This window comes from Lynx rufus, unplaced genomic scaffold (assembly GCF_022079265.1).
Source record: "Lynx rufus isolate CCGP_SWC_20201006 ecotype Redwood Valley unplaced genomic scaffold, mLynRuf1.p SCAF_1, whole genome shotgun sequence".
Lineage (NCBI taxonomy): Eukaryota > Metazoa > Chordata > Mammalia > Carnivora > Felidae > Lynx > Lynx rufus.
Genome location: NW_025814823.1, coordinates 22,263,611 through 22,282,395, shown reverse-complemented (window position 1 = coordinate 22,282,395; position 18,785 = coordinate 22,263,611). Strand labels below are relative to the sequence as shown.

Here is an 18,785-nt window from a genome sequence, read left to right as displayed (position 1 = left end):
AGTAGTCATGCTAGAGAATAGTAAGTAAGTCACAGACCAGTAAATGAGAGTGAAGCTATTGACCATGGAACCCTGGAGTGAGAGGAATAGAGTAGGTTGATGACTAGAAAGCTAAAGGATCAGTACAAGAAAATATGGAAAGTCAGAGGCAGGCCGGTCCCAGACCAGTTCAGGAGAAATCTCTTAAACATTGTGTTCTGGGTATATTATCTTTCTTATGTCACAATTGATCAACTTCTTCTAGGCTGGGGGCAGATCCTTAAAGTAACAGGTCTACACTGATAAAAATAATAATACTAAGACTTAAATATATGGTGCTTATAGTAACAATAGCTAACATGTACAAATAGTGTTTACTGTATACCATTCACTGTCTTAAGCACTTGACATATGTTAACTCAGTCATCAAAATAACCCTGTGAGTGTTGAGTTAATTTGAAAGCCTTCAGTCATAGATTGGGAAATTACATTGCTCAAGGTATGTTAACTATTATTCAAGGGTACAAGGCCCAAAGGATTTTCCATTTTATTATTACTCACAGCCTCATTAAGTTGGCACCCTTGAGCAAGCCTGAAGAAGCAGGTGAATAAAAAAACAGGACAAGGATTAGATGCTACAGAGGATTTTGTTCACGTGCTTTGTGTAATCTGAGGGTTGCTGTTTGTGCTGAATTGTGTTTTTCTTACCCCACCCCGAAATTCATATGTTGTAGTCCTAACCCTCAGTACAGCAGAGTGTGACTGTATTTGGAGATTGGGTCTTTAAAAAGGTAATTAAGCTAAAATGAGGTCATTAGAGAAGGCCCTAATCCAATAGAATTTTCCTTTTTACCAGTGTCCTGTAAGAGAATATTAGGACAAAGACACATAAAGGGAAGACCATGTGAAAACATAGGAGGAATGTGACCATCTGCAAGCCAAGGAGAGAGCCTTCAGAAGAAACCAACCATGCCAACAACTTGATCTCAAACTTCTAGCCTCCAGAATTATGAGAGAACAAGTTTCTGTTTAAGCACCCCCCCCAGTCTGTGGAACTTTGTTATGGCAGCTAAGCAAACTAAGATGATAGCCAAAATAATACATTTGTAAATATTGAAGAGCATGAATATATGTTTTTGATTTTGGGGTTGATTTTTTGGCTCTGTCTGCTAAAACCTCTGCTGGGTTTCAGAAATAGAAATGTGAGGTACTTTGTTCTTCTCAGACCTGACTTAATGTCAGTCTTAATGTATAATGAAGAATGCCAAGTTCCATGTCCTTGTAGAAAGGAGAAAATTAAATTACATCTGCAAGATTGATTCCATCCATAAACATTTTCCTCTTTATTTTTTCAGTGATTATATTTGGTTTTGTAAGTTATTTTTTATGAAAATATAGGTGAACATTTTTAGAAATTAATATAACCTTAAACATTTCATATGAGGTATATATTCTTCAAAATAAACAATTTAAACTGTTAGAGTTTTATAGAATTAAACTTAAGTACTCCCTAAATTCAGAAGGTTCAATTTTTGTTAACTGCACAGAACAAATCACTTATAACATCTTATAACATCTTGGGAGTTTTTGTTTTTTCCTTTAGAGATTATAGAATATTAGGAGCAACCTCCACACCTTCATGGGGCTTGATCTCATGAACCCGAGATCAAGAGTCACATGCTCTACCTATTGAGCCAGCGAAGCACCCCACCAACCTTAACTGATCCTTTAGGTTTTAAAGTAGTGAAACTCTCTGGAGTAATAAATAATACCATGGTTTTCCAGATGGCCATCTTAGCAGTTTATGACTAATTACATTAGAAAGATTGATTATTTCCCTGGGGTTCAAACTAGGGAGAAAATCCCAGACTCCTCACCCTTTGGAGACAGACCTAAATATCTATACAGTGTTTTGAAAAGTTCCCAGGGTGATTGCAAGTTATCTTTCCTTTTATCTAGTGTACATCTTTTCATCTAATACTCTTTAGTCGTGCTGTGAAGCAGGTATAAGATTGATACTTTCTTATTCTCATTTTACATGTAAGAAACTTAGACCAACAGCAGTTAGGTAAAATTGAAACAGATGACAAAGGAGTTCTTTATTATCTTTGAAATGCAAAATAGTATTTTCAAAGTTGTATCTAGCAGTGATTAGTAACAGTTGAAAATTAAGATAGTAAGATATAATTTATACATATGGATTGTATTTTAAAAATATCGCTCACTTACTATTGTTTTTCCTTTAGAATATACACAGATATTATTAAGTAGTGATTATTCCTGACATTTAAATAAAATTTATTTGTGTAGACAAAGCATAAATAAATAAATTTTGGCACTTTTATTCATTAGTTCAGATTCCAGGGTGGTACCTCAGTTCTATATTTTTTATTATAAATGTTCATTTGAATTTGCCTCACTGTAAGTGGCTAATTGATGTAAATTGAGTAAATGCACTGGGAGTTTACTATATAATAGAACAGTTGGTTGAATGGTTTTGTAAAATGAAGAACTTTTTCAGTAATACTAATGATCACCTCTTAGTTTACTTTTTAAAAGTAAATCTGGTTTAAACTAAATGATATCTCAGGTCTCCTTCAGCTTCCAACTTTTCCAAAACTGTATACTCGGTTTGTTTAGAGGTATTCATGTCAGACTTTCCAGTCTCTGGTGTCTATGCCCCTTTGTCCTTTTCTTTCCTTCCTCACTCCAGAGATGTCTTTTCTGCTATTCTGCTTTTTTTTTTGAAACTTACTTCCTTCCCCAAGTAAATAATTTTATATTTAAAATTATTTTTTATTTTTTTAAGTTTATTTTTTATTTATTTTGAGAGATAGTGTGAGCGAGGATGGGACAGAGAGAGAGAGAGAGAGAGAGAGAGAGAGAGAGAGAATCCCAAGCCGGCTCCGAACTGTCAGTGCACAGCCTGACTCGGGGCTTGATCCCATAAACTGTGAGATCATGACCTGAGCCAAAATCAAGAGTCATCCCCCTTACCCCACTGAGCCACCAGACACCCCAATATTTTTATATTTGATCCCTTAAAATTTCGTCAGTCTTCCATAACTTCTCTAAGCCTTTGTATCTTTTTACTATCAAAGAGTTTAGGGAGCATTAAATTTTTATTATGTTCTTAGAGATTTTTACATGCTTTATTAATGAATATACTCAGCATATTTAGACCTTTAATCAGTGACATTTTCATTATATCTTTTTTGTGTTATGTTTTAATATAACATTTTTGAATAAATATTTCCATGTATCATCATAGCCTATTTGTGAGAATAATTTATAGTATTATCTATAGTCATTGTCAATGCTAATCTGCCCTTTGGTTAGGTATCTTACCCAAAACATGTTTCAAGCATATGTTTGTTTACTACTTAAGTAACGTAAATATTAGTAGTATTTAATATTTAAGTTTAGAATACACTTAAAATGTTCACTAGTTCTGCATGTCTCTTCAGAATGTGAGAAGTTGAACTGTTGGTGGACATTCAAATAATTGCTTTTATCAACTCTTCACCCACTGTTGACTCTGTTAACTCAAACCAGGCATTAGAAGTTCCCAACATTTGCACTAAAGAATGATAGAGAACTGGCTGGCTGATATATTGTGTCAGGGGAGTCTTGATCATGGCAACAGCTCTGTTATTAGGGATGTAAGAAGTGAAAACCTGGAGAAGAAAGAGTGTAGTGAAACTGTCAGGGCTGAACTCTGATTTCATAAAGGGATTAGGGATTGGAAGCCAGCAGTACCTTTGAGATAAGTACAAACCTAAGAGCACAATCATTTGTTTTTGTGAAATTTGAAGATACTGAAGAATTTCATTTTTATAGCCCAATGAAGTACTAATCATTTTATGATACTCTATTTGTAAATTTGCTAATTTTGCAAATAGAGGCATCCATGACATACATTACAAAATGATGGATAATTTATCAGGATTCCTCACCTGTCACACTTCTGAGAGTTACTTTGTTTATAAGATATCTGTGGTCACTAAATTAGATAATACATGTTAAGAAGCTGTGTCATTATGATTATACAGTTTTGTGGCAATAATTAACCTCAGGTAGAATAACTAGTTTATCATTCATAGTTCTTCTCTTCTTTCTCCTTATCACATTGTACTATTGTTTATAATAAGGTTATGACAAATTGTTCTGCATTTATGCAGATGAATATAAAGTGACGTAGGATTCTAGAGTCACTTGGGTGACTAAGTTGGTTATGTGTCTGACTCTTGGTTTCAGCTCAGGTCATGGTCTCACAGTTTGTGAGTTCAAGCCCCGTGTTGGGCTCTGTGCTGGCAGCATGGGGCCTGCTTGGGACCCTCTTTCTTCCTCTCTCTGCCCCTCCCTTGCTCATTCATTCTCTCTCTCTCTCTCTCTCTCTCTCTCTCTCTCAAAATAAATAAATAAACATACCCTAGAATTTGATGGTCAGGGCAGGCCTTTCTGAAGAGATAACATTTGAGATAATGGAGTAATAAGAAGCAGGCCCCCTAAATAAAACCTGTGTACAGAGAGAAGTTCCTAAAGTTCCTAGATTTTATAAAATGCATTTTAAAGCCATCTACTTGCATAAAATCTCCCAAGGTTCAAGAATCTCCTTAGGGGAAAAAAATCCCTGCCCAGAAAACGTGACTGACTACTTTTTCCTCTTGCTTTTTTTTTCTCTTGGTCATCCTTCACTCTGATTTCTGTTAAAGCTATTTTCTCATCCTCCAGCATTTCTTTTTATTCTGATTCATTATTTCTCTTCTTATTTTTGTTTCCTTTTTTTTTTTTTTTTTAACTTTCTTTGAGTTAACTACGCCTTTTCTCACTTATTGACTTGGGTGCTTACTAATTTTCAGTCTGTTCTAAGTATTTAAAGGCCTGTGTTTTTTGATAATACAATTTTGCCTTTATTTCAGGGCTTTAACTTAAAATGTTTTTGTTACATTTCACTGCTGTTGATTTACTATTTTTCATTATGATTTCTTCCCCTAACCCACAAATTATTGAAGCTTTTTTAAAATTTGCAAATATATTTTTAAATTTCTAACTTAATTGCAAATAGAGGACATACAATATTAATTCTTTGCAATTTGTGACACTTGATTTATGATGTTCTCTATAGTCCATTCTTGTCATTTTCATTTCAATTCCATATGTGCTTGGAAAGAATATATATTTTCTAATTGTTAGGTGCAATATTCTTTACATGGCCACCAAATCAAGATTATCAATGGTGTTGTTAAGGTCTTCCATATCCTTGATAATTATCATCTACCTGTTCTGTTAATCACTGAGAAAAGTATTAAAATAGACCACCAAAATAGTAGGTTTGGCATTTTCTCTCTAACTTCTTTTAATCTAATTTATTTACTCTTTTTAATAGGCAAACTTAGTCCATTTATATTTATTTTATTAATATATTTGGATTATTTCTAACAATTTATTTTGTTTTCCATTCACCCTACTTTTCTTCCTACCTACTTCCCTTGAAATGAGGGTCTTTCAATCTTTGCCTGAAATATTAACCAAGAAGGTGAAAGATCTCTACACTGAAAACTACAAAACTTTGATGAAAGAAATCGAAGAACACACAAATAAATGGAAAGGTATCCCATGTTCATGGATTGGAAGAATTAGTATTGTTAAAATGTCCATACTGTCTACAGCCATCTTTAGATTCAGGGTAATCCCCATCAAAATTCCAATGGAATTTTTTTTTACGGAAGTAGAGAAGACACTGCTAAAATTTGTATGGAACCACAAAAGACCCATGAATATCTGAAACAGTCCTGAAAAAGAAGGACAAAGTAGGAGGCATCATACTTCCTGAGTTCCATGTGTATTGTAAAGCTATAGTAATTAAAAGTTCTGGCATAAAACAGAAAGGACCAAAGGAAGAGAATTGAAAGCCCATAAATAAACCTATGCATGTATGGTCAGCTAACATTTGAAAAGGAAGCCAAGAATACTCAGTGCAGAAAAGACGGTCTCTTCAATAAACGATGCTGGGAAAATTGGAATGTTCACATGTAAAAGAATGAAACTAGACCCATACTGTACACCATTCACAAAAATTAACCGGAAATGGATTTAAGAGGGGAAAACTATATACCAAAATGTTCACTTCAGTGTTGTTTTTTTAATAATGGAAAAATTGAAAGCTACCCAAATTCCTTACATTAAGAAAATGGTTAAGTAGTTTATGGCGTGGTCATTGGAGTGGTTAATAGCATGGAAAAATCTTTTTAAAATATTAAACATTAAAAGATACCAAATTGGGGCGCCTGGGTGGCGCAGTCGGTTGAGCGTCCGACTTCAGCCAGGTCACGATCTCGCGGTCCGTGAGTTCGAGCCCCGCGTCAGGCTCTGGGCTGATGGCTCAGAGCCTGGAGCCTGTTTCCGATTCTGTGTCTCCCTCTCTCTCTGCCCCTCCCCCGTTCATGCTCTGTCTCTCTCTGTCCCACAAATAAATAAACGTTGAAAAAAAAAATTTTTTTTTTAAATAAAAAATAAAAAAAATAAAAAAAAAAGATACCAAATTGGAGTTCTTACATATATACATATATATAAATATGTATATACGTATGTATGTATATTAAGGGGGGAAACTAAGCCTATGCATAGGGAACAAGATTAAGAAATTTATCAAAATGTTAACAGTGTTTATTGTAAGATAGAAGGACGTCAGATTTTTTGTTCCAGTTTTCTGTTTTTCAAATGTCATAAAATTAGGGTGTATAATCTTTATAATGAAAAAAAAAGGTGAGATTAATTTAACAAATTCCAAAATATAACTTGAGATGTCCTACTAAGTCAAGTATGCTCATCTCAAGCTCTGCTTATCACTTTATACTTTATCTTTTAAGAAATGAAATACTTAGCAACTAATGAACTAAGGATAGATGAGCCAAATATTCTGTGGTTTGACTCCATCTGTGTTTCAGAGTAAAGTTTATTGCCTTTCCAATAAAAGTGTGCCACTGTATTTGTTTATTCCCTTACTTTTGGCTTAAATCTCCAGAAAACTGAAGTAATACTTTAACAAACGTGTAAAATGTGTAATCCCATTTTCCTTCCCAGTGTCATAAGGTTAAATAGCTCACATCTACTGTTCTGGCAAATATGTAATACTGTTTTATATATAGTCTTGATTGTTATTATTTGCTCTATTATTTGATTATTTTGTTCTGATTAATACTTCTTTGCCTCATTTAAAGGTTATTCTGGTACAAGTTAACCCAGGGGAAGCATTTACAATAAGAAGAGAAGATGGACAGTTTCAATGCATTACAGGTAAGAATGGTAATTTGTTATCATTTGAGATGACAGAAATTTATAATACATAAAGGTGTATATGTTTATGGTTTCTTCTTTTCTTTCTCACTACCACTACCACACCAGCTCACAAACTCTGAATACCTTATGGTATTGCAGTAGTATCCTAATCAGTCTCTTTTCCCTGGTTTCTTGATTAGTCTTACATTCCCCTTCTCAAAAATCTTCATTGAACCCAGTTCAAATTCCTTATTAGTCTTTCTAAAAGATTATTTCATGTTTCTAGTGTTGCTTTCCCTTTCCCTTTAATATTGTTTCCCTTTATCTTGCTAAGTTGGCTTATTCATTGTCTTCTTGAACCTGTCTTGTATTTTCTGTACTATTCTTATCTAGAATCCGCCCTTATCTCCACCATCTCTAGCCTATCCAAATCCTACCAATGCTTCAATACCAAGTTCAGATCTTATCTTTAAAAGAATTTTTTTTGTAAAGTCACTAGCCACCCTGCCACACACCACATTTATGACAAACTAAAACGTCTCCAGATATTACCATATGTTCCAGGGGAGGCGTACAGAAGAACCACCACTCTAAAGAGAAGAGCAGTAAAAAGATCACTGACTTTGGTATCAGAGAACCTGGGTTTAAATCCCAACTCTGCTAACTTACTAGCTATATAGAACTTTTGCATGTCATTTAATCTCTATCAGCACATTGCAGTTTAATTGATTTTATAAGGAAGGAAATTCACAAATTATAGTTATAAATTAACTTTTAAAATAGAAGTTACTTGGGGTGCCTGGGTGGCTCAAATGGTTAAGCGTCCAACTCCTGATTTTGGCTCAGGTCATGATCTTATGGTTTGTGAGTTCAAGTACTGCATTCAGGCTCTGTGCTGGCAGTGCAGAGCCTGCTTGAAATTCTCTCTCTCTCTCTCCATCTCTCTGCTCCTCCCCTGCTTGTGCTCTGTCTCTCAAAATAAAATAAACATTAAAAATAAATAAATAAATAAAAGTTATTTAAAATTCAAAGTCTGGTTATCTAACTGTGTTTAGCAGTTTTTGTATTTTAAGTCACACTATAATGGTAATGAGTATCCTCATTTGCAGATGTGTTTGAAAAGATGTTGTATTAGTTAAAATGCTTCCATCATAAACAATATTTATTGAAAACAAGTTGAAGAAATGTACAAATAAACCTAAGACATAGCTCTATTAGAAACTTACATTCTAAGAGTTAGCCAGTATAAAAATAGAATTATTTTTTATAAAATCCTAACTGGCAGGTAAAGACTGGCAGGACCCGAATAGCCTATTTAATTTATAATGTGCCTGTAGTATTAATAGTCTTTTTTTTTTAATTTTTTTTAACGTTTATTTATTATTGAGAGACAGAGCATGAACAGGGGAAGGGGAGAGAGAGAGAGTGGGAGACACAGAATTGGAAGCAGGCTCCAGGCTCTGAGCTATCAGCACAGAGCCCGACATAGGGCTCAAACTTGCAAACCACAAGATCATGACCTGAGCCTAAGTCAGACACTCAACCAACTGAGCACCCAGGCACCCCAATAGTCTCTTAATAGTAGGAACTGACTACCATGTGAAGATACTTTTATGCAGAGATAAATTTCTTTGCTTCAGTAGAAAAGCGAGACTCCTCTCTGTATGACAGATTATAAGAGTGGACTCTTTGTTTTAAAATTACTGGGCAGAGTTTTTAAAAACACAGAATAGAAAAAGGGGAACCGTAAAGAAGGTAAAAAGCTTTCCCCTTTTCATGTTTTTGTTTTTCAAAATTAAAAGACAGGATGAATGTGGAAGGACTGATAGTGAATGAGGGCTTGGGGTGAAGTTTTTCTAAAGACCATCATGCTCTCACTCCAAGCAAGAGAAGACAGGACAAGAAAAGACTAAGGACTACTGGGAGCTCATCTTCTCCTTTTCTTCCCCTTTGCTATCACTAGTTTTTATTATGTAACAGACATCTTCCTGTACTAGTTCTAGAGCTAGGTAAAAGGTAAGAGTAGAATTCAGTGTGGAGGCAACAGATAACAAAGAAGAAAGCCTTAAGGGAGAAAAATCATATGCCAGTGAAGCTCAGAGTAAATTAGGATCCTTGGCTCTAAGGCCATCAGGTTAGGAAAACTTTTCTCTTCACAGTCACTAGACCAATAAAAGAAAACCTCTGTAATGAAACCTAAAAAACTGGGATTATTTCCAGTGTAAATTAATAAACATTTGGCTTAATCCCATTTGTGAGGGTGCCTGATCCCATTTATGAGGGCTCCACTCTCATGAGTTCATCACCTCTCAATGACCCTATTTCCTAATACCGTCACATTGGGGTTAGGATTTCAACATATGAATTTTGGGGGGAATATATTTAGTTTTCAGCAGCACTGCATTGATAGGAGTGGCAGAGATGAGCTGCAGTGCCCAAGTGGGGTGTCAGAGCCTAAATTGGGTGAAGAGTTCATCCATATGAGAACAGCCAAGTGCAGAGAGTTAGAGCCCAGAGTGAGGAGAGAATTCACACAGCAAAGTGTCGTGATATAGGGACTCAGAGTCTAAGCAGGCTGATGAGCGTATCATCAAGAAGGGGTGGCCTGGTGTGGGATGTAAGAATCTCAGCAGGATAAAGAAGTCATCAATACAGTGAAGCAGTCCGGCATAGGGAATCAGTGCCAGAATAAAGTGAGAGTACCTACAGGTGAAGGCAACCTGATGTAGGGAGTCAGAGCTGAGAATGAGGAGGTCATCTGTGTGGAAGGGTAGCCTGACATGTGTTGTCAGAGCCCCAGTAGAGTCAGACCATTCACACGATGGAGGTGGTCCTTAGTAGACAAAGCCCAAGTCACGTAAAAAAGACATCCACACAGAGGACGGTGTGGAGGGCCTCCACAGAGGGATGGCCTGGCATGGGGTGTCCCAGCCCCAGCAGGGTAATGAAAGTGTCCATACATTGGAGGTACTCATCAAGAAGAGTCAGAGCCCAAACAGTGTGAGGGCATTCGTGGGATAGGAGGTGACTTGGTTTGAGGTGTCAGAGCCCAAATGAGGTGAGGAAAATGTCTACATGGGAGGTAGAGGGTAGAATCCAGCAAGGAGAATCAGATCCTGGGTGTAGTGAGGAGGGTATCTCTTTGGCATGGCAGGAGATATCAAACCCCAGGAAGCACCCATCCACACATGGGGGACAGCCTAACATAGGAAATGAGAACCTGAGTGAGGTGAGGAGGGCATCCCCATAGAGGAATAACCTGGTGTATCAGAGCCCAAGCAGAGGAAAGAAGTAGTCCACATGATGGGCTGAAGGGTAGAATGGCCTAGTGTGGGGAATCAGAGCCCAAATATGGTAAAAAGAGAATATACACAAAAGTGGAGTGGGTAGTCCAGCACAGGTTGTTAGAGCTTGTGCGTGGTGACATGGAGCCAAGGAGCAAAGGACACCTACATAGAGGGTTGTTAGAGGGTGGGGTGGGCTCAATGTGGGGCATTAGACCCTGAGTAGGATAAGGCCATACATGCCGGGGGACAGAGTGGAGGGCAGGAGTGGTGGCAGAGATGGAAGATTGATGACACACACAGGGGGACTAATTAAAGAAACAGTTCTGTTAAGAATGATGAGAGACCTGGGTTTCTTACTATCTAAGAAGGAATTTTAGGTGTGGAAAGGGAAGAGACTAGAATGAATCCTGCTGGCAGTTGAATCAGAAAAATCAGACATTCCTGATTCTGGGTCTGGGGCAGAGAAAGTACAAGATGAGAATGGAACATATTGTTACCCCAGAAAGAGGGAAGATTGCAAAATGGGTGGAGACATGTCAAAAGGATATAGTGACCGACTTGAAGGATATATATATATATATATATATATATATATATATATATATATATATATATATCAGTGGAGAAGCCTGGCAGGCACCATTTTAATCAAGTGATGAAATTGTATGTCTTCAGTAATGGCAGGAATCAAAATTGTGTGCTACCTGATAATGATACATTAGGAGGAACATGATGTCTCTTCTGTGATATTTCTGCCACAAATGCATAATCTGAATCTAAACACAAGGAAATAATAGACAAACCCAAATCAAGAGACATTCTGTAAAATAACCCTTAATCTTCACAGGTGAAGACTGTGAAAGTCCAGGAAAGACTGAGGAACTGTTCAGACTGATAGACTGAAGGGACATGCCAACTAAATACAACATGTGAACCTGAACTAGATGCTTTTGCTAGAAAGCACATTATTGGGACAATTGGTGAATCTTGAATGGGATTTGAAAATTAGATGGTTTATTAGTTTCTTAGGGCTGCCATAACAAAGTAACACAAACTGGGTGACTTAAAACAACAGAAGTTTAATGTCCCATAGTTGTAGAGGCTAGAAGTGCAAGATCAAGATGTCAGCAGAATCGATTCTTTCTGAGGGAGAATTCATGCCTCTCTTCTACTTGCTGGTGACGGCCAGCAATCCTTGGGGTTTCTTGGCTTTAAAGGCATCATTTTCATCTGTTTCCATCTTCACATGGCATTCTCCCTGTGTCTCTGTGTCTTCACATGGCTGTCTTCTTATAAGGATACCATGTTGGATTGGGGTTCCATTCTACTCCAACATGACCTCATCTTAACCAATTTTATTTGCAATGACCTCATTCCCAAATAAAACTGCATTCTGAGGTGCTGGTACAGAAGCATATCTTTTTTAGGAAACACAGTTCAATCTGTAACAGATAGTAATGAGGTATCAGTGTTAATTTTCTGGTTTTGATGGTTGTGTTATATCAGAGAATGTCCTTATACGAAATGCATATGAAAGTATTCCATAGGTGATGGGCCATCATGTCAGCAGTTTCCTTTCAAATGGTCAGGGAAGAAAGTTCTTTGTACCTGCTAGACATGCAATTTTTTTGGCAAAACTTACTGTTTCAAATTTTTTGAGAATGATTAAGAAAATGATACTTTTTTTTCCTTTTTTTTTTTTTTTTTTTAGTGTTTATTTTGGTGGGGAGAGAGAGAGAGAGAGGTGCACATGCAAGTGGGAGAGGGGCAGAGAGAGAGGGAAAGAGAGAATCCCAAGCAGGCCTGAACCAAAGTCAAGAGTTGGACACTTAACTTGACTGAGCCATCCAGGCGGCCCAAGAAAATGATATTCTGTGTCTCAGAGAATTTATGGGAGGACTAGAGAACCAGACTCAAGGCTAATCTTCAGGAACAATGCCCCAAAACTATACTACAAAACTGGTCTGATTAAGAAGTCCTCATCAGTGCCAAGAGTGCCCTTTCTTCACTAAGAACTCAATATTACTTGCTTGTAGTACAGATGCCACTTCTGCCACAGGAATCTTGTGCTACCAACCACTGCCTTCTAGGTTATCAGCACCCATAGGACCAGTGTGGTCTTTACCTTGCACCAAGTCAGCTCCTTCAACCTACAAAGGGGTTTCAGAGTCTATGCACCAAGACAAATGACAGTATCCACTACTGGATAGACTTATCCAGAAAGGAAGACTTATCCAGAAAGGAAGACTTAACATTATGAATAGAACTTGAGTATTTTAAAGAAAATTTTTAAGCTTATTTATTTATTTTTTGAGAGAGAGAGAGAGAGTGTGTGTATGCAAGCAGGGGAGCACTGTCATTGTAGAGCCCAATGCAGGGCTTGATCTCAGGAACCTGTGAGACTATGACCTGAACCAAAACCAAGAGTCAGACGCTTAACTGACTGAGACACCCAGATGCCCCAAGTGTCTGACTCTTGGTTTGAGCTCAGGTCACAGTTAATGGGTTCAAGCTCCACACTACCAGAACAGAGCCTGCTTGGGATTCTCTCTCTCTCTCTCTCTCTCTCCCCACCCCCACCCCCCACCCCCATCTCTGCCCTTCCCCTGCTTGTGTGTGCTTTCTGTCTCTCAAGATAAATAAATGAACTTAAAAAAAAAAAATAAAAGACACTTAACCGAGTGAGCCACCCAGGTGCCCCTAGGACTTAGATGGGTTTTTTTGGTGTTTTGTTTTGTTTTGTTTTGTTTTGTTTTGTTTTGTTTTGTTTTAGAGGATGCAAGTGAGCAAGGGACACAGAGAATCCCATGAGGGGTGGAGGAGTGGGGAGAGTGGGGCTCACCTGAAGTGGGGCTCATGCTTACCTGGAGCGGGGTGCATGCTCACCTGAAGCAGGACATCAGCTCCCCTGATGCAGGCAAGTTCAAAACAGTTGGCATATTACTCTGGTTAGATGGTATCCTTTTAACATATTTTGAAAGAAGTATTGACAAACTGAGATTGAACCCAGGAAGGCAGCCAGGAGAGCATACAGTCAAGAAATTATTCTTATAAAAGACTATAAAAATACTTGAAGGATGTTTAACCTAGAAGAGAGCTGTGACTTGAAGACCTTGTTCTCAGTACTTTTAGAGGGAAAATTTTAGACTGACAGATGAGAGTTGCAGGGAAGCAAATTTTGACAGGGAAGAACTGTCCAAAAATTATGGTTCTATAAAAATGGAGTCATTGAGGGGCGCCTGGGTGGCGCAGTCGGTTAAGCGTCCGACTTCAACCAGGTCACGATCTCACGGTCCGGGAGTTCGAGCCCCGCGTCAGGCTCTGGGCTGATGGCTCAGAGCCTGAAGCCTGTTTCCGATTCTGTGTCTCCCTCTCTCTCTGCCCCTCCCCCGTTCATGCTCTGTCTCTCTCTGTCCCAAAAATAAATAAACGTTGAAAAAAAAAATTAAAAAAAAAAAATTACTTTTAAAAAAAATGGAGTCATTGCTTTGTCACACCTGAGTCCCATCATTGTATGTGCTCATGCATTGGGTTGGGTGGTATTATGAAAGTAATTCTTACATAGAAAAGAAGTTTGATTGGGTAAACTCCAGTATTTAACTAAAGATTCTTTGATTCCAAAATTACCTCTTAGTTAAACTGAGATCTCTTTAATTTTGGGAACGAGCACACTGACGGGGAGCCTGAAATTTAACAAGTATATCTGTGCCTGGGCATATTTCATAAAGTAGTTGAGCTAGTGAATGGTTATTGCTCAAAGCAGACCTGTGAACAGGATGCCAACTTGTAATGTATTAATAATCCTCATTCCTAATGAAATAAACACTTGAGGGAGAAACTTTCACTAACCTTCTGAAGCTTATAGGGGCAGGAACAATGATGCTATCTTTATCGTGGTACATAAAACATTGAAGTGTTCAAGGATTATTAGCTTCCTTCTGTTTGGTTTCCTTAATGATAGAAATTGGCTCTTTTTCATCTCTGATTTTCTGTGCTAAAATAATGCCTTTAACTTTAACTTTAACTTTAGTGGGCATGCTGTCAATATTTATTGAAATTTACTGCTAAAATATTTTTAAGTATATCAGTATACTTGTTTGCCTTGCTAAGTACTGTCAACCAAAAATATACTTTTATACTTAGGGGTATTTTAGTGTATCAGAGTCTTCAACATGAGCACCAGTTAAGATTATAAAGTAATGTGGACATGTTAACTTAAATATGTAAAAAGTGAACCAAAGATAATGCCAGGATGTTGATCATTCGACCATCCTGGATTTCTGCTTATTTTCTTACGATTTGATTCCTATGTGTAGAAAAAGTGTCAAGGTGAATTCAAGTTTGTTGAGAAGTATTAACATTTGCTTTCTCATAGCTTACTTAGGGAAGCCAATAACATAGCAATCTAAGAATACGTTGATTCTGAGCCCCTTTACCACTAGAGTTAGTGTGACGTCAAGCTCCACCTCCCAAGTCCTGCTGTTTTCCTTTTTCTTCCAAGCGACTGTGTGCAACTTCTCAGCAGTTACTGATGTTTTCTCACCATTGTTGCTGCTGATGTTGCTTTCCATTCTACATGGGAAACCCCAGTAGGGGATTATTTGACTCTTGTTTCTTCTGCTGTCACCTCATTCAAGAAGTGACTAATACTGTTGCTCCTGCTGCAGTTATTATTGACACTTCTGTTCCCTCTTTTGTTCTCTTCACGGTTGCTTCTGTTCATCACTGCTTTTCTATTCTCACCTTGTCTTCTCATGCCCCTCATCCTGACTCTTCCTGCCATTAGAGGGGTTTTTGAAGTTAAGAGGTTTGTCCCAACTAGTAGGTACTACTTTGTTCTTCTCTGTGTGCTCTGGGATCATGGTGAGTATAACCAAATATCTACCTTCCTTACAGTTAGTCTGCTCTTTCATATTTGTGATCTCCTTTGCAGAGCATTTTTTAGCAAGTTCTCCTGAACTGAGCCAGATGACTTTTGAGGTCCTTAATAAATACAGTATTTTATTAAATACTGATAAGCCCTGTATTCCATTAATCCCAACTCTGTTACCTAAGAGTGAGTTCTCTGCCCTCCAGAAGTTGGAATTCCTGGACTTGTTCTTCTCTGTGTTCTTGTCAGAATCTCTTATGCCCATCAGATCTAATCAAAGCCCTTTTCTCTCAGAATGTCTTTGTCAGGGAAGGAAGAGGAAGATGGAGTTCTGATGCAAGTGGAACTCCTAGTTGATCTGCTGTGATATCCTGGAATCCCCAAGACATGTATACAAACTATGCCTCAGCCCCCTTGACTCTTGTTAGATATGTCAGGGTTTGGTATTAAAAGTACCTCTGAAATTTATTAGAAGTTAAATGTCTATTGTTTTATATATCATTGTACAGTTACTATAACTAGCAGCATGAAATAACTGTACCTATAACTTTTCTTCCTAAATTCACAATAGAACTTCAAAGAAATAATAAGGTATGTGAACGAATTAATGGTTCATTGTTACAGGTACAGGTCTGAGAGTAAGTCCACCTGGGTTCTAGGACCAATGGGCACAATTCTAGGAAAACAGATTTAGCTCAGTATGAGAAAGATCTTTGTAGTAAACAGAACTGCCCAAAAGGCTCAGGAGTGATCAGTTTCCATCCATCTTTGTAGTTGGTAATACATATGCTGGCTCTTCACGTGATGGGGCTATTAGAGAGGAGGTTTAATTTCTTTTGACTGGATGGTTGGAGTTGATGCCCTTTAAGGTTCTTCATGAGTCTAAAATTTTAAGATTCTGTAGCTTTGGGTAGACTACTTAAATTCTGGTCATTATTTTGCACGTATGTGAAATAAGGGTGGGCAAGTGCAAATTTGATTAAGTTTCCACTGTTCAAGTTTTTAGGCATATGTAACTATGCCAGTATCTTATGCTGTATCTTAAATATATTTTAATAATAGGGAGATCAATATTCTATGAGTTTTTTTATAAGACCACTGATTTTCTTTGGCCTACTGACTTTCTATCACTACAAATCTGACTGAATTTAACCAAGTTCTTTAGGTTCTACAGAAACTATAAATAACTCAAGTAGAAACCATGTGTAGTAGATTCTTATTCCTATGTAAGTAGGCATTATTTTACAATTTAACAAACTAAACCATGGAAAAGTTAGGTCCTTTATATATTACTTATAAAATCCTAACCACCCTTAGAAAATAAAGCATTTTATTTTCAAAGGCAACTATTTTCATACTGGTAGAAAGTAACATTATTTTATTAAAGACTTTACCACTTACAATTCCTCTCCCAAGATAAAAACAGCAGTTCTAGTAGAGAGTCTTAAAATACTAGTTTTGAAACATTAATGAGTCTTGTTTGTAAAAATGAATCATAGCAGATCATCCATTCATAAATCCAGCCCATTTTAGGTTAAGTGAATGACTATGACTCATCCTAAGTACATTGTGTAATAGTCCCAGGTTGTCCCTAAAAGCTATTAAGTGCTACTTTTTGAGAGAAACCATATTATATATGACTTAGTGAAGAGAAAATTGCAACATTGATGCCAAAAAGGAAAATATAGGCAAATTCAGTTGTCCTCAGTTCTTTATGTTCCTAATGAATAAAATATCACTGTTAAAGTTATTCTTCTGGAAATAGAAAATCTAAACCAGTTTAGTAAGTTCTTTTAAAATAAGTGACAAAAATCTTGATTAAAAAAATTCTAATGAATAATGGCAAAAGGAAATTAAGACCCAGAAATACAGATATGTGCAATAGCTTGTATTAACTTCTCAATAAGTATTTATAAGCCTGTTGCATTCTGATACTTTTTATATTGGTTAGTGACTAAAATGAGTCTTTTGGGATCTATGCCTTCTCTGAGCTGGCCTCACAAAATGATGTTTTATTAAATAGACAAATATGAATATAAAATGTTTATTTTGGGTACAATTCTCTCTCCCCTTCAAGTGACCCTGTTTTCCCTTTTAGGAAAGAAGCCACTTATTAAAGGTAGATTACAAGGTGGGAAATGAAGAAGATAAGAACAGATTGACTTATAATGGAAAGTATGGGAAGATTAGACAATTTTAAAGGAAAGAATGAAAAATGAATATAGCTACTTTAATTAATTAGAGTCAGAAGTAGAAGAAGAGCTAAAAGATCTTTAAGCAGATTTTTAACTCTTAAGAACTACATATGTAAAACAGTGTCTGCTTAGTTTGATTTTTAAAGCTGCCTTTTGAATACATAATTCTAAATGCTTGTAAAAAAATGTATGTCTAAGTTAAAGAAAATGGTAACGTGCTTTCATGAGGGAGAGGTTGCTATGGTTTTTAAAAATTAATGACTATGTGGTCAGTTATTTTTGTTTAAAAGTAGTTATATTTAGGAAATAGAAAAATAGAAATAATACACTTTCTATAGAAGAAATTTTGCTATCTGTTCCTAATTTCTCAGATATTTGCTTCTCCCTAGATTATTATGATTGGATTTTTATTAGGATCAAATATCCATTGGTCTTTGATTAAAATTAGCATCATTATTTGTTTGCTTAGGTTAAGATTAGCCCAATAAACATACTGTCTTTACTGAACATTTTTAGCCTTTTGTATATGAAACAACTGAGGAAATGTGCAGTTATAATGAAGTCTATTCCTGGCACTGTGTAGGCACTCAGTAAATATTTAATTGAATAAATGATCTCAGTAGATAATTAGGTACAACATATAGGTTATCCCTTATTTTTTTGTACTACCTGTGTTTTCCCCTGAAGTACTTGTTTAAAATCCCATTTCATCATGAAATGACTTGGAAACTGAGGCCAAAGGGATTGTTTTGGGGCTATATTGATTTTATTTAGCTTTGTATATCACAGCTTGACTCAGAATCCTCCTAGCATGGGAAGATAATCAACAATAGGTAGTAACCACGGTGATTGTATAATACTAGTACTGCTAGAGAATTACTGCTACACTTTTGTGAAGGTCACTAGTAACATCTCTGTTACTAATATGAGTGGTCTTGGATCTCATCATACTTAACCTCTCTAGCAGGATTTCACACTGTATTATTTATTCCCCCCTTGGAACATTATTCTCTTGACTTTTCCTTTTATAGTTTACATATTCTCCTGGTTTTTCTCCTATCTCCCTGGCAACCCATCTTCAGTCTTTTTGTTTTGTTGTGTTTATTTTTGAGAGAGAGAGAGAGAGAGAGAGAGAGAGAGAGTGGGAGAGGAGCAGAGAGAGGGGGACAGAGG

The 18,785-nt window shown here is 36.7% G+C and overlaps 1 protein-coding gene across 1 annotated transcript in view; it reads left to right on the top strand.

Annotated features, from left to right (window-relative positions):
- Positions 1–18,785, top strand: part of FNDC3A (fibronectin type III domain containing 3A) — a 144,418-nt gene that overhangs the window by 37,198 nt on the left and 88,435 nt on the right. Inside the window, exon 3 of the mRNA XM_047079627.1 lies at positions 7,203–7,278. Coding sequence (XP_046935583.1) covers positions 7,203–7,278 — 76 coding nt within the window. The remainder of the gene's footprint in view (positions 1–7,202; positions 7,279–18,785) is intronic.